The sequence below is a fragment of the Castor canadensis genome, chromosome 13, assembly GCF_047511655.1.
Source record: "Castor canadensis chromosome 13, mCasCan1.hap1v2, whole genome shotgun sequence".
Classification (NCBI taxonomy): domain Eukaryota; kingdom Metazoa; phylum Chordata; class Mammalia; order Rodentia; family Castoridae; genus Castor; species Castor canadensis.
The window spans coordinates 97,406,799-97,421,898 of NC_133398.1; the positions used below are offsets into that span (position 1 = coordinate 97,406,799).

The 15,100-nt window shown below is 43.1% G+C and overlaps 1 protein-coding gene across 16 annotated transcripts in view; it reads right to left on the minus strand.

The window, feature by feature from the left end:
• LOC109674615 (uncharacterized) overlaps positions 1–10,745 on the minus strand; it is a 28,241-nt gene extending 17,496 nt beyond the window's left edge. Inside the window, exons 1-5 of one of the 16 annotated variants that reach the window (XM_074052338.1) lie at positions 10,513–10,745; positions 10,090–10,179; positions 8,375–8,465; positions 5,212–5,360; positions 4,658–4,835 (exon numbers count right to left, since the gene is read on the minus strand). In XM_074052338.1, the coding sequence (XP_073908439.1) occupies positions 8,410–8,465; positions 10,090–10,179; positions 10,513–10,666 (300 nt within the window). In that variant the 5' untranslated portion in view covers positions 10,667–10,745 and the 3' untranslated portion in view covers positions 4,658–4,835; positions 5,212–5,360; positions 8,375–8,409. The other 15 variants (XM_074052335.1, XM_074052337.1, XM_074052327.1 and 12 more) reach the window with 15 other exon arrangements.
• Between the last annotated feature and the right edge of the window lie 4,355 nt (positions 10,746–15,100).

Here is a 15,100-nt window from a genome sequence, read left to right on the forward strand (position 1 = left end):
TACAAGAAGAAGTGTTCAACTTCCCTGGCTACAACAGATATGCAAATCACAACAACACTTACATTTCATCTCACCCCAGTTAGAATGGCTGTAATCAAGGGCAATAATAACCACAAATGCTGGCGAGGATGTGGTGAAATGGAACCCTTAAACATGCTGGTGGGAATGCAAATTAGTACAACCACTTCAGAAAGCAGTCTGGAGATTCCTCAGAAAGCTAAAGCTAGAACTGCCATATGATCCACTGATACTGCCCCTGGGCATCTGCCCAAAGGAACATAAGACAGGATACAATAAAAACACCTGTACACCCATGTTCATCAGAGCATGACTCACAATACCCAAGCTGTGGGATCAACCCAGGTATCCTGCAACTGATGAATGCATAAGAAAATGTGGTGTATACACACAGGAGTTTTACTCAGCCAGAAGGAATAATGACATGTGGTTTGAAAGTGAATGGATACAATTGGAAGACATCATGTTAAGCAAAGTTAGCCAGGATCAGAAACACAAAGGCCACATGTTTTCTCTCATACGTGGAAGATAGATCCAAAAGAAAAACATATACAAACTCAGATGTAGAACGTGTTTGTCATAGTAGAACTGTTCCATGGAACTCAGGGAAAGAGGGAAAGGAAAAGAGAATGACAGAGCATCAGTAATATCATAAAACATAACATCTGTGAAGGTAGAGGATATGAGGGTGTGTACTGAAAGCTGTTGAAAAAGGGGGGGTGGGAGGTAAAGGGGTAAGGGAGAGCAACGGAAGGGACTGAACAGAACAAAATATACTCACAGAGGGGAAACACAGAGAAACCCTTTGAATGTCAACTTAAATATTAATAATGAAACAAGGACTATAAAACAGGTACAGTGTGTGTCTGGGGGCACTAGTGGGAGGAGGAAGGGTGAATGAAGGAGATTAAGATGAGCATATACCTTAGATGGACTTCATACACTTATATGAAATAGAACAAAGAAATCTCTTGCAAATGCTTTAAGTGAGGTGATTTTTAGGAGGAGAGATGATCAGGGCAATCTAACTAATGTACAATATAATCCTAATCAGAACTAACACTATGGGTTCCCCCCATATAACAAATACATCGCAATAAATTTTTTTTATAAAAAAAAGTAAATAAATAAGAAGAAAAGAAAAGAGAATCTCTAGTTTACATGGACTAGAAAGGCAGGAACTGTGGATACAGCTCAGAGGTTGACTGCGTGCCTAGCAGCCACAAGGCTCTGAGTTCAATCACAGCACAGCAGGAAAAAAAAAAAGGCAAAAGATTCAGATCAGCCAGCATGATACTGAAGAATGAGGTCAGAGAACTGAAACTACTCAATTTTGAAACTTAACATTTACACTAATAAAAAGTGTGGTGTTGGTGAAAGCATAGAAGGTGGATCACAAGTTCAAAATCGAGTACAGAAATAGATTCACAAATACAGAAAAGTGATTTTCTTTATTGGCAGTGGGGTGTGGGAGTACTGAGTTTGAATTCAGGACTCACATTTGTTAGGCAGGCACTCTACAGCTTGGGCCACACCCTCAGTCCTTTTTGTTTTACGCATAAGATCTGGTGCTTTTTGCCCAGGTTGGCCTCAGACAGTGATCCTGCTATGGACAGTCTCCCATGTAGCTGGGATTAGAGACATGCACCTTCACACCCAGCTTATTTGTCAAGATGAACTCTCATTAAATTTTTGCTCCCACTGACCATCAACCACTACCTCCTGATCTCCACCTCCAGAGCATCTGAGATTATAGACATGAGCCACCACCCCTGGCTATAAAGTGATTCCTGACAGAGGAACAAAGGAAGTTCAATGGAGAAAGGACAGTCTATTCCATAGAAGATGCTGGATATCCACATGTAGTAAATAAGTAAATCTAGATACTGAGTCACAATTTTTACAAAAATTAATGCAAAATGGACCACAGACACACATGTAAAACTTATGTTATGAAAATAACATAGAAGAAAACCTAGGTGACCTTGGGCTTTCTCCATAAAAATGTGTCAAAATGCAGTAAACATTGAATTTTGGATGAATCTAAAATAACCTGGTGCAAACGCTTTATTTTGTACACAACAAACTCAGGCCCATAGAGATATTCTGAATTATCTGAGGTCCAGGCTTCATTTCTTTTCTTTATGCAAGTATAAAATGCATGGATAATTGCTTCTAAAGTAAAACAGTATGCCAAATTGTAATGTCAGTACTTGTTAACTTGAACACAGATTTTTTTTTTTGGCAACACTGGGGTTTGAACTCAAGGCCTCATGCTTTGTAAGCATGCACTCTTACTACTTGAGCCACTCTGCCAGCCCCAGAATTTTTTTAAATGAATAAGAAGTGTGATTAGGAATAGCTTCTCTTTTTGTAAGTAACAGAAGAAGAATGGAGGGCTGGGGATACAGCTCACTGGGAGAACACTTGCCTAACATGTATAAGGCTCTGGTTTCCTTCCCCAGAACCACACACACACACAAAAGATGGACTTCATTAATATTCTATTTATTGATCTCTATACTATGTGCACAAATATGTACACACAATTTAATGAATAATAAATACTTACGTACTCTTTAGATTACTTGAAGAAAATAATTTACTAATATACTTGAAGCCTTGCCATTATTCTCCCCAGATATAACCACTCTTGTGAATTTTGGGAAATCTGGACATTGCTCATTGTTTTGATCATGTTTTAGCTGTTCCTAAACAAGATAGCAGTTAGTTTTGTATGTTTTTGCTGTGTTTGTTCTTTTGGGGGTTCACTGAATTTCCTTAATTTAAAGATCTATAGTCTTAATAAAATTTAGAAAAAAATTTTAAACAGTGAGAGTATATTTTTTATCAAAATTAATGAACACTGGAAGATTTGTCCTTCAAAATGATCAACTATCAAGCCAAAGCACTTACTCTTCACAACATGTTTCTAGAGCTGACAAAAAGGTAAGAGCAGTCCTCATTCTATAGTGCTGAGAAATCATGAAAAAATAAAAGGTAAAGAACAGAGGCCAGGCACAGTGGTTCATGCCTGTTCAAATCCCAGCTACTTGGGAAGCAGAGATTAGGAGATCACAATTCTCGTACAGACCAGGCAAAAAGTTAGAAGAACTGGTCTAGAGGTGTGGGTCAAGTAGTAGACTGCCTGTGCAAACACAAGGCCCTGAGTTCAAAGTCCAGTACCACCAAACAAACTCCAAAATGTTAGAAGACCCCCATCTCTACCAACAAGTTAGGCATGGTGGTATGCACCTGTAATCCTTCTGCATGAGGTCTCACAGTGAGGAGGATTGAGGTCTGAGACACACCCAAGGTGGGTGACTACTACTCAAGACTGTCAACTGAGTACTGGTGTCTCATGTCTGCAATCCTAGCTACACACAAAACAGAGATCAGGAGGACTGTGGTTCAAAGCCAGCCTGGCCAAATAGTTCATGACACCTTATCTCAAAAGTACTCAACATACACACAAAAAAAGAGTTGTTGAAGTAGCTCAAGTGCTTCAAGTTGTTGAAGCACCTGCCTAGCAAAGGAAAGGCTCTGAGTTCAAATCCCAGTACCACCAATGAATAGATAGATAAAGAGTTTCATACAGGGCTAGCCTTACTTTTTTTTGTGGGACTGTATTTGAGCTCAGGACCTTCCACCTGCTAGGCAAGCACTCCACTGCTCAAGTTGTTCTGCAAACCCTACATGGCTGTACTTTCTGAATCCCATCTCTTCCTTTCAAATCTTTTCAAGTCTCTAAATTCCATCACTTCAATTATATAAGAAACTGAAAATACCCTTGCAGTGAGCTGCTGAAGACCCACTGAGCACTCTCCCTCTCCTAAGAGTTATTTCAGTAGGAAAATCAGCAAGCACTTCCAAAAATGATTTCTACTAAAGAACATTGTTCTTGAGCAAACAAAGTTCCTAACATTCACTTGCAACAGTAAATTACCTTCCTCTCACCTGTCAGGGCACCTTAGATCCTTGGCAATAAAACTTATTCATTAAGACCAGATCGCTTCCTTCTGGGAAAAGCTTCAGCTGATGGTCGATTATTGACCCTAGGTAATGACAGTTAGGAGTAGTGCAGTACAGTGAGGCAGCTTTCATGTGAGCGGTGAATTGTAAGATTTATAAATTAATGCTTGTGTAATGGTCACACCTGTAATGCCAGCAATTGGGCAGCTGAGGCAGGAGGCCAGCCTAGGCCACGATGCACACATTGTCTCAAAAAAATTAAAATAGGCTGGCAACATGGCTCAAGTGGTAGAGCACTTGCCTAGCATGCATGAGGCCCTGGGGTGTGTTAAAATTGCAAATACCATATCACTCTTACTTGACCAGGAAGGTAGTCAAGGACACTGTTCTGTTCTTTAATATTTACCTCAGGTGACTTTTAAGAGTTTAGGGGCTGAACTGCAGCTCAAGAGTTGAAGCACCTCCCTAGGTGGCAGAAGGCCTGAATTCACACCCTAATGACACACAAAAAAAGTACTGAGCAAATATGATGTTCAAAAGATGCCTCACTGCACAAGTACACCATGACAGTGAATGTGCAGAATCTTAACTCAGCATTATGACAACCAAGTTCCTGTGCATAACAAGGTGAGCTTCAAAACTACTTCCACATTAAAATAATTCTCACCCTTTTTGGTCATCTCAGAGGTTAGCAGTCCTCATCTTTCTGCAGAATTTCTCATATTGAAGTCAGCCAGCACATGTAGAAATGACAGTTCTGATTTTAAATGTCCAAGCTGGCTTCTCGGATCTTCTGAAGGGTCCATCACGCAGAATCTGATTTGTGTATTTCCTGAAGTGATTTTCTAAAAAAAGCAAGTATCAGAAAAAGTTATTCCAACTGCTAATAATTATTTCACCTAATACCCAATTTTCCTCAAAACATTCTCATTTTGTTCCTCATTACCTCTTCACATTAACCTGAGGATTTCCTCAAAACCAATGTGACTACTAACACCACAATTTCAAGTTTCAACCGAAAACACCCAGTTACACTACTGTATTGGACACCTGGGTGACACAGTGACAAACATTTTCTCAAAACAGCATCGAGAGGAGCCCTGAGCAGCCATGGCTGTAGAGCAGGATGCCAGGACTGCAGCACAGTGGGAGCTGAGCATAGGTGGGTTTGAATGTCTCTGACCTACAAGGAGGTGAACTACATCATGAAGTTAATCTCACCTGTCAAGTTCATGTCCACATCCCTAATTCCATGGTTATGGGGATGACTTAACATCACAAGCACTGTGGTGATATGTTTTCACATTTTCAAATAATTCAACCAGTAGAGTACATTAATTTAACTTGATCTTTGGTCACAGAAAGTATTTCTGGAAATAATTGACATCAAAGTATTTTGTGAGATGAAAGAATATAGAATACAGAATACTGAAGCTGGTGTTATCAGATATTTTGTAAATCACAAGTGTAAAGATTTGTTTAGTTTTAGAGGCTATATTATTTATATATGAACACTATATGTATGTGTATTTATACATATATATCCTTGAAATTAATGAAAATCTAAAATAAAAAAAATTCAAAATTAACAAAGGTAGATTTGATAAACTTGCAATTTGTGCTTCTTTTAGGAACATGAGTCATAAAATAGTGAATGTAAATACTTCATATGTGAATGCTACATTGAGTACTAGCTTTCAATTGCAAAGACTAATAGGTACTAATTACTGTGTGCTATCTTTCACAAGAACTAACAAACTTAATAACTTGGAGAACCTTTGAGAGTATATACAGCTATTACCTTACAAATGCCCAGAAAACTCCACCCCAAAACTCCTAGACACCACAAACACCTTCAGCAACGTAGCAGGATACAAAATAAACTTACAAAAATCAGTAGCCTTTTTATATACCAACAGTGAACTAACTGAGAAAGAATATAGGAAAACAATTCCATTTTGATGTTTTTAGAAAACATCAAATACCTAGGAATAAACTTAACAAAGGATGTAAATAAACTGTCTAAGGGAACTACAAACCACTGAAGAAAGAAATCAAGGAAGACTATAGAAGATGGAAAGATCTCCCATGCTCATGGATTGGCAGGATCAACCTAGTAAAAATAGCTATACTACCAAAATCAATCTACACATTCAACACAATTCCCCTCAACATCCCAATGACATGCATCACGGAAATCGAAACATCTACCCTAAAGTTTATTTGGAAACACAAAAGACCATTAATAGTCAAGGCAATACTGAGCAAAAAGACCAATGCTGCAGGTATCACAATACCCAACTTCAAACTATACTACAGACCCATAGCAATAAGAACAGCATGGTAGTGGCACAAAAACAGATATGAAGAAGAGTATAACAGAGAACCTGGATATGAATCCATACAGCTATACCCACCTTATTTTTGACAAAGGTGCCAAAATCAAACGATGGAGAAAAGACAGCCTCTTCAACAAATGTTGCTGGGAAAAGTGGTTATCTGCCTACAGAAAACTGAAACTAGATCCATGCCTATCACTCTTACTAGAATCAACTCAAAAGTGGATGAAGGAACTTAATATTGGACACAAATCCTTGCAGTTAGTACATGAAAGAACAGGGAATACCCTGGAAACAATAGCTATAGGCAAGGAATTCCTCAGACGAACTGCAGCAGCCCAGCAACTAAGAGAAAAGTTGGACAAATGGGGCTACATGGAATCAAAAAGCTTCTGCTCAACAAAAGAAATGGTCTCTAAACTAAAGAGAACACCCACAGAGTAGTAGAAAATATTTGCTAGCTATACATCTGACAAAGGACTGATAACCAGAATATACAAGGAGCTCAAAAAACTAAACACCCCCCAAATTAATAAACCAATAAAGAAGCGGGCAACTGAACTAAACAGAACTTTTTCAAAGGAAGAAGTCCAAACGGCCAAAAAACACATGAAAAAATACCCACCATCCCTAGCCATAAAGGAAATGCAAATCAAAACCTCACTAAGCTTCTACCTCACTCCTGTTAGAATAACTAGCATAAAGAACACCACCAACAACAAGTGTTAGCAAGGATGCAGGGAAAAAGGAACCCTCATACACTGCTGGTGGGAATGCAAGCTAGTACAACCACTTTGGAAAACAATATAAAGGCTTTTTAAAAACTAAACATAGATTTGCCATATGATCCAGCAATCCCACTCCTAGGAATATACCCAAAGGAATGCAACTGAAGTTATTTCAAAGACACTTGCACACCCATCTTTAATGCAGCATTATTTACAACAGCCAAGCTATGGAAACAGCCAAGATGCCCCCCAGTGGATGAATGGACTAAGAAAATGTGGTATTTATACACAATGGAATTTTACTTAGCCACAAAGAAGAATGAAATTTTGTCATTCACAAGTAACAGATGGATTTTGAGAACACCATCTTAAGCAAAGTTAGCCAGGCTCAGAAGACCAAAAATCACAGGTTCTCCCTAATATGCAGATTGTAGACCCAAAATAAATTCAATACTATTATTGGACATGGGTCACACAGTAAGGGGAGAACATGCACAGGAGGAGCAAATAAAGTAATCTTAACCTGGCAGAGGCCAGTATGGGAAGGGGACCAGGAAGTAGAGAAGAGGTCTGGCAGAGATGAGCCAATGTGGGTTGTAATACACAAGTGTATGGAAGCAACACTCAGAATCTCTCTGTACAGCCATCTTTATCTCAAACTTGCAAAAACTTTATGTCTTTCTTACTATCTCCTATGTTTTCTCTTCAACAAAATCAGAGAACAAGATGGTGGAACAGGTTCTGCCCAGACTGGAGGTATTGGGGGGCATGGGAGGAGGGGCAGGTGGCCCAAACAATGTACACATATGTAAATAAATGTGAAGGTGATAAAATAGAACAGAGAAAAATGAAAGTTTAAAAAAAAAAGGAAAGAAATTGTGGGGAAAGGCACTCTAGATGAATGCATCCCAGATGTATTCATAGTGTTCCCAGAGAGTGGTCGCAAAAGACCCTGGTTGAGAAGATTTCAAGTGTTTGGCATCCTGAAGAAAGAACTGGACGGGAACAAACAGATTGCAAAGCAGCAGCCAAGTTTTACTGAAAGTGAAAGCAGAAAGTACACTCCATGAGAGGGAGATGGAGTGAGCTCTGAGCAAGGTGATCCAAGAGCAGTACCTGGAGCTCAAGAGCCTTTGGCTGTGGATTTCTGGAAAGAATAAAGCACAAAAAAAAATCGAATAACTCTCCCCACATGTCCCCTCTGCCTGAGTGGCAAAGCAGTCAGGGTGCTTCTTGGAGCAAGAAAAAGTTAAAGACACCTTTGCTAAGTTAGCTCTCCCAGGAACTCCACAGCCTCCCACTTACACCCAACCTGACCTTGAACCACAGAAGGTAGATTTTTGCATTCTTCTTCACCCCAGAATTTCTTTGCACAGCAACTGTAGCACCATTTCAGTAAGGTCGGTCACTGGAAAATAATGAGGAAATGTTGCTTATCATTAGGTTTCAAGTACTGTTAGAAAGCCTCACCATTCCTGCCCCTCAGTACCCCATCTTTAGACAATTCAAGCACACAAAGTCCCCAAGGGCTAGGTCAGGTACAGGTCCATGCAAGTAGCTGCCATAGTTCTCCCAGTTTATCTCAGGTACTCAGCCCGGGGTGGCCAGGGAAATCCTCATGGGGCATGCAAGCTCCATGCTGCACATTTTCTCTGACAACTCTGCCAGGGCTGACATCTGGGCTTGAAGTCTCTCCCCAAATGCCTCCCTGCAGTGTGGGCTGTCTGCTGAGGCTTCTGCTGAGGGTTGATGGGAGCCAAACCCTGTTGGGGTCTGAGCAGTGAGGTCCTCTTCCTCCTCCAGAGGCCTGGGTCAGAGCAATGCCTGAGGTCTGTAGGGTGACTGGTCTGGTCCACTGTAGATGCCTTTACCCCCTCCAGAGGAGGTCGCAGTGTTCGTGTCTGCAACCTGGGCACAGGCTCCCTGTATCCTCCCAAAGGCCTCTTGATGAGGTTTCCAGAGAGCACTGGCTGCTCCGGAAGTCTGTGTGGGTCACAGTCACCAGAGTTGTCCTGTTTGGGTCCAATGTCCCTGGGCTACAGCGCCCTAGAGCCATCCTTGCCTGTGTGGTCAGGCAGGGTGCTCAGTCTGTGGCGAGCTCTGCCTTGCAGAAGTGATCTGCTGGACGCACTGCAGGGCTCCTGGAGGCACCTGGGCTCCGAACAGCACAGTTGCAGGCTGTGCCAGTAGCAGAATTGTGTGTGTGTTTGGTGTGTGTGTCTAGTGTGTTCAGCCAGTGTGTGTATGTGTTTTGTGTGTAGGTTTGTGGGGATATTAGGTGTGTGTCTGTGTGTGTTGTATGTATGTGCATCTTTATTTATGTGTACTGTTGTTGTATGTGTTTTGTGTGTGTGTTTTGTATATGTGTTCGTGTGGTGTGTGTTGTGGGTGTAGGAGGTGTGTGTGCATGTGCATCTGTGTGTGTTGTGTATGTGTGTTGTGTGTATGTTGTTTCTATGTGTGAATGTGTGTGTTGTGTGTCTTCTGTATGTGTGTGTGCTATGTATGTGTGCTGTGTATCTTTGTTCTGTGCATGTGTGTGTCATGTATGTGTCTCTGTGTATGCCTAGTTGCATGCATATGTGTACTGTGTGATGTGTATGTTTGTGTTGTATGTGTCTGTATCGGTGTATTCTGTGTGTGTGTGTGTGTACTGTGTGTGTGTGTATATGTGTGTGTATATGTGTGTGTGTATATGTGTGTATATGTGAGTGTGTGTGTGTGTGTGTTGTGTGTGTATCGTGTGTTATCCCTGGTAGGCCCACGGGGAGCTCAGCACCGGGAGGCCGGGCCGACCTCTCCTGTGCAGGCTCAGCTGCAGCATCTCCGGATCTGGGCCACCACGGGTCCACCTGTACTCAGCACTCCAGGGTCACCCACCCACTGTCCAACAGGAGAAAGCTGTTGCCCTCCATCCCCTCCTCCAGCATTCCACCCATCTAGCCTCCCTCTCCTCCTCCCCTCCCCGCTCCCCCCGCCCCCTTTCCCCCCCTCCCCTCCAGCACCGCCCCGCCCCCACCGCCGCCCCGCACCAGGGGCTCTGCTGCCCGCGCCATTGGTGGGCAGTGGCCACGGCTGAGGCCAAGGCTGGACCACGTGCACTCTGGAAACTGGATTCCCGCCTAAAGACATGGCGGGGTCAGGAGGGGACACCCGCTCCCGGGTCCTCTGCAGACCCGGCTGCGGGCTCTCGCGGTCATGTCAAAGGCCTGGCCGCCCACGACACCCGGGAGGAACCCCGCGGCCAAGGGTCGCTGTCCTCGCGCTGACCCCACTCCCCACCCCGTACCCCGCCCGCCATGCACGGCCTGCAGGACACGGAGATGGGTGTCGCCCAGGACGGAGCAGCCCCGCCCCATCCCGCCGGCCGGTGTAGCGGACAAAGTCCCCGCCGCCGCCACCATGGACGATCACCAGAGCGAGGGCGCCGGGCGGCTGCAGCTTCCTCTGCTCACCGCAGCCCCGACAGTGGCCAGGACAACGGAGGCCGCATCTTCCCGACCCGGAGCCCGGTGACTGTGCCCAACGATACCTTAGCCTCTCACCCAGAACCCCCCGGCAGTCAGAGAACCAGGCCCCGCCCCGCGCCGGCGGACACGAGGCCGCCATTGGTCCAGCCGCGTGACTGACGGGGGAAGTGGGCGTGGCTTTCTCAACAGCCCTGGTAAGAGGTTTGCTGACCTTTCACCTTTCCCACAAAAAAAAAAAAAAGAAAAATGGAAAAGGGCTGGGGGAGAAATGACCCAAGCCTTGTATGCACATATGAATAATAAAATTAAAGAAATAAATAAAAAAAAAAGAAAAGGGCTGAATGATGAAAGCGGGACTCAAGCAGAAGAGCCCAAGGTCCCGCCTCTCGGTCCCCGACACGGGGCCCCAATTGGTCCTGCCACGTCAGTGATGGGCGCAGTGGGCGTGGCTTCTCAACAGCCCAGGTAGGCGGTTTGCTGACCCTTCACCTTTCCTGAAAAAACAGAAAATGGAAAAGGGCTGGAGGCATGGGTCAGGTAGTGAGTGCCTGCTCAGCAAGTGGGAGCCCCAAAGTCTAAACCCAATACTGCAACAACAAAAAAATTAATAATAAATGCACTTTTCACTGTTATCTTTGTAGTTTAGCTAATGTTCTTTAGTTGACGCTCCTTACACTGTTAAAGAAGTTTGATTTAACATACAGTTATGAGGTAGTGTTTTCAAGTATAGATTAATTTAAACATAATAGTTATGAGTACACCACAAATCACTACACCCTCTGTAATTAGATTATAATTTTTGTGTTTTGATTTAAATAAATGGTCTCTATCAAACCACCATAGAATTTTGATATGGATGGAGATACCTAAAATCATAGACTATTTCTGGATGCTATAAACTGTTATTAGAAATGTATACCAATACGTTTATCTGAAGAAATATTAACTTGTTTTTATGAACAATGGAAGGAGTTAATGCCGGTGGCCCATGCCTGTAATCCTAGCTACTCAGGAGACAGAGATCAGGAAGACTGGGGTTCAAAGCCAGCCAGGACAAATAGTTCACGAGACCATATCTGAACACCCTACACAAAAAAGATCTGAGGGAATGGCTCAAGTGGTAACCTGCCTAGCAAGCTTGAGATCCTGAGTTTAAACCCCAGTGCTGATGAAAAAAAATGTTGCCTTGCTTAAACTAGTGTCTGCTGTTTAAAGATTTCTAAATTTTATGTGGTCTATATAAAAAGTTTTCCCTTGATGGCAAACACACAGATACAAATCCTGTAATGGGTGTTTTAAATGACATGAAAGGGGTGGTTTGTACATTTGGTTTCTGTATATTCAAAAAAGTCCTAAATTTTATACCATGAAAGGAGAGCACTTCCAAGAGGAAGCACTCCATCCCACATGTCCACAAGCAGAGACTGTGATGAAGCAGTGTTCCAAGCTGTGGCCAGGGAGGACTGACGGATTGTCAAGGAATAGTGAAGCATGCAGACACTTGATGTATGCAGACATGGTCCCAACATAGGCCTGAAGAGAGGACAGATGAAGTGGTGTCATCTGAACCCTCAGAGGAGCTGTCAGGAGACCTAGGATAACTGTCCTAAGGACCTGTCCTCTTTTCCTTCCATTTCCAGCTAGGCCCAACAGCTACAGGTCACTTACACGGCCTGGGAGTTACAGAGCAGAAGAGCCAGCCTCCTGGGAGCAGAGCAGGACACAAAAGGCCACAGAATCAATGGGGATAATGACCAGCACATTGGACTGAGATTAATCAAGTTTTATGGCCTTCAACCACATCCAGTCATGTAATAAATATCTACTGCACTTCTGCAGTGTTTTCAGCACTGTTCTAAGTGTTTGGTAGAAAGCAATGGAAAAACCACTTCAGGAGAGTGGAGGCCCACAGAGCTTACACTCTAGTAAGGGGAAGTCAGAAAATAGTACCTAATAAACACAGATTTGGATGGTTAGTCCTGGTTGAAAACGTAACTGGATTGAAGGACACCTAGAAAATGGTATGTCTGTATGACATACAGTATGTCATCTGGTATGTCTGTGAGGGTGTTTCCAGAGACAGGAATGTGGGTGAGCAAACCGAGGGCAAAACCAGCACTGAATGTGTGCAACACTGGCCTGGATGGAACAAAATGTAGACATGGGGAAACTCAACTGTGGGCACAAGCTCAAGTCTTCTTAAGGGGTTATGTGTATCCCCACTGCCGTTTTCTGTGGACCTCAGACTCCAGCTTCTTCAGCTTTGAACATGAACTCACCAGTGACTCTCCAGGGAACTTCCAGTACTTTGGGCTTTGACTGGGGCTGCATCTATGGGCCCTCTTGTTCTGAGATTTCCAGCTTCATGGACTGGGCAGCTACTGGTTTCCCAAGCTCTTCAGTCTGCAGATAACCATTGTGGGACTCTCCAGCCTCTGGTCGCATAAGACAATTTAATAAATCCCCTCTTATAATTGCATATACATTCTGTTGGACCTGTTTCCTGTAGAGAACCCTGACTGATACACAGATAGTAAAACATGCTCTGTAGACAGTTACAATAGGGTGGCCAGAAAATGAGGGCATAACAAGAGGAAATAGGTAAGCTGACCTCTGAAGATAAGGAAGAGGAGCCCTGGGAATGTAAGGGAGAATATTTGGGCATTCTGAATAGATAGTTAGAAGGCCATGGGGGGAAATGGAGTAAGACAGTGGGTAGGGAGGTGAGTGGGCAGTGGGCGGACAGGAACCCTGCAGGTTCTGTAGTTCAGTATGAAAACACCAGGCAGTGTTTTTATTTATTTGGGGTAGGGTGAGAAATATGTCTGCACAGATCTTATTGGCTTGGAAAGGATTGAATTGGACGGGCCAGGACCCTGGTGAGGATCCCTACAGGGATCTACCTGAGAGTACAGGAGCTGAGTAAGCACATGGAAAGCAAAAGACATATTGGGGCTGTGTTTGGAAGGTTGTAGGGGGCAGACAGGAATAAGGAATGATTCTTTTTCTTCTTTTTTTTTTTTTTTTTTGCAGTACTGGGGTTTGAACTCAGGCCTACACTTTGAGCTACTTCACCAGTCCTGTTTTGTATTGGGTTGTTTTGAGATAGGGTCTCACCAAATATTTTCTCAGGCTGGCTTTAAACTGTGATCCTCCTGATCGCTGCCTCCTGAGTAGCAAGGATTACAGGTGTGAGTAACCAGCACTCAGATGTTTGTGTTTTTATTTTGAAGGACTGGGGTTGGAGCACAGGGCCTTGCACATGCTAGGCAAGAACCTACCACTGAGCTACACCCCTGCCCTCTGATTGAGGTCTTAATCTGCATTTCCTCAATGGATATCTGTGTATCTTCTTCAGGGAAACAGCTCATCATGACTTTTGCTTGTGTTCTAATCAGAGTGTTTGCTTTTTGTACTCTTGAGTTTTGAGAGGTCTTTATATATTCATATAGTAGTTGTTTATTGATTATATGACTTGCATGTATGTTCTCCCTCTCCTAACATACAGTCTTGGTTTTAAGTTATGACAAAATCCAATTGCATTTATTTTCCCTTTATGGATTTTTTGGTTTTGGTATCAAGTCTTAAGCACTCTAGGGCTGGGAAGTAGCTCAGTCCTAAACCACTTGCTTGTTTAGCATGTGCAAGGTCCTAGGTTTGATCTGTAACACAGCAAAACAAAAACTGTATCTAGCTAACCCCAGATTGTGAAGATTTATTCTTAATGGTGAAAGAAGACTTTGCTGAAATTTTTATTTGTTTGTTTTGGATTTGTTTGTTTCTTTTGTTTTGCAGTACTGGGATTGAACCCAGTACTTGGTCTGGGAGAAAAGGGAGCAGGGCTAAGTGAGTGATACACAGAAGGATGAGGCACCAGTAGGTTCCTTTGTTTTGATCTTCTGTGGTCACATGTTCAAGATGTATATATAGCAGGGGTTAAAAGCTGGTTTTGCTGAGTAGCACTGACTCCTTACTGGGTGGGGCCCATAAATTAACTAAAGGCAGAAATAGTTAGATGATCCCAAAGCCTCTCTTCCATAGAAATGGGAAGAACAAATAAATAAATAACTGGACTTCAAAAGGAAAAAAAAATTTTTTGGTGGCACTGTGATCTCAGACTTGCTAGACAGACTTTCTAGCACTTAAGACACTTCACCAGCCATGTTTTATGTTGAGTTCTTTTGAGAACTATTTACCTGGACTGGCTGCAAACTGTGCTCCTCCTAATCTCTGCCTCCTAAGTAGCTAGGATTACAAATGTGAGTAACCGTTGCCCAGCTCAAGGGAAAGTCAGAACTTTGAGAGGGTGACTCTCCCTGCCCTCCTCTTTGTCTGATGAATAACGAACCTCGTTTCCTTTTTGTTGAAACCCTGGTCACCTTATTTTTGAATTAGCATTGAGGCCAGGGAACCAGCTTTCTGGCAATGCATCCATTTATTCACTACATTCATCCCTATCCACATACTTCTGTACGTGGGTGGTCAAGCTCTGATTCCTCCATGGGCCCCTGTACCTCCACCTAGATTCTCCGGCTACCACTTCCAGCAGGCCTTAGCCACTCTACCAACTTCC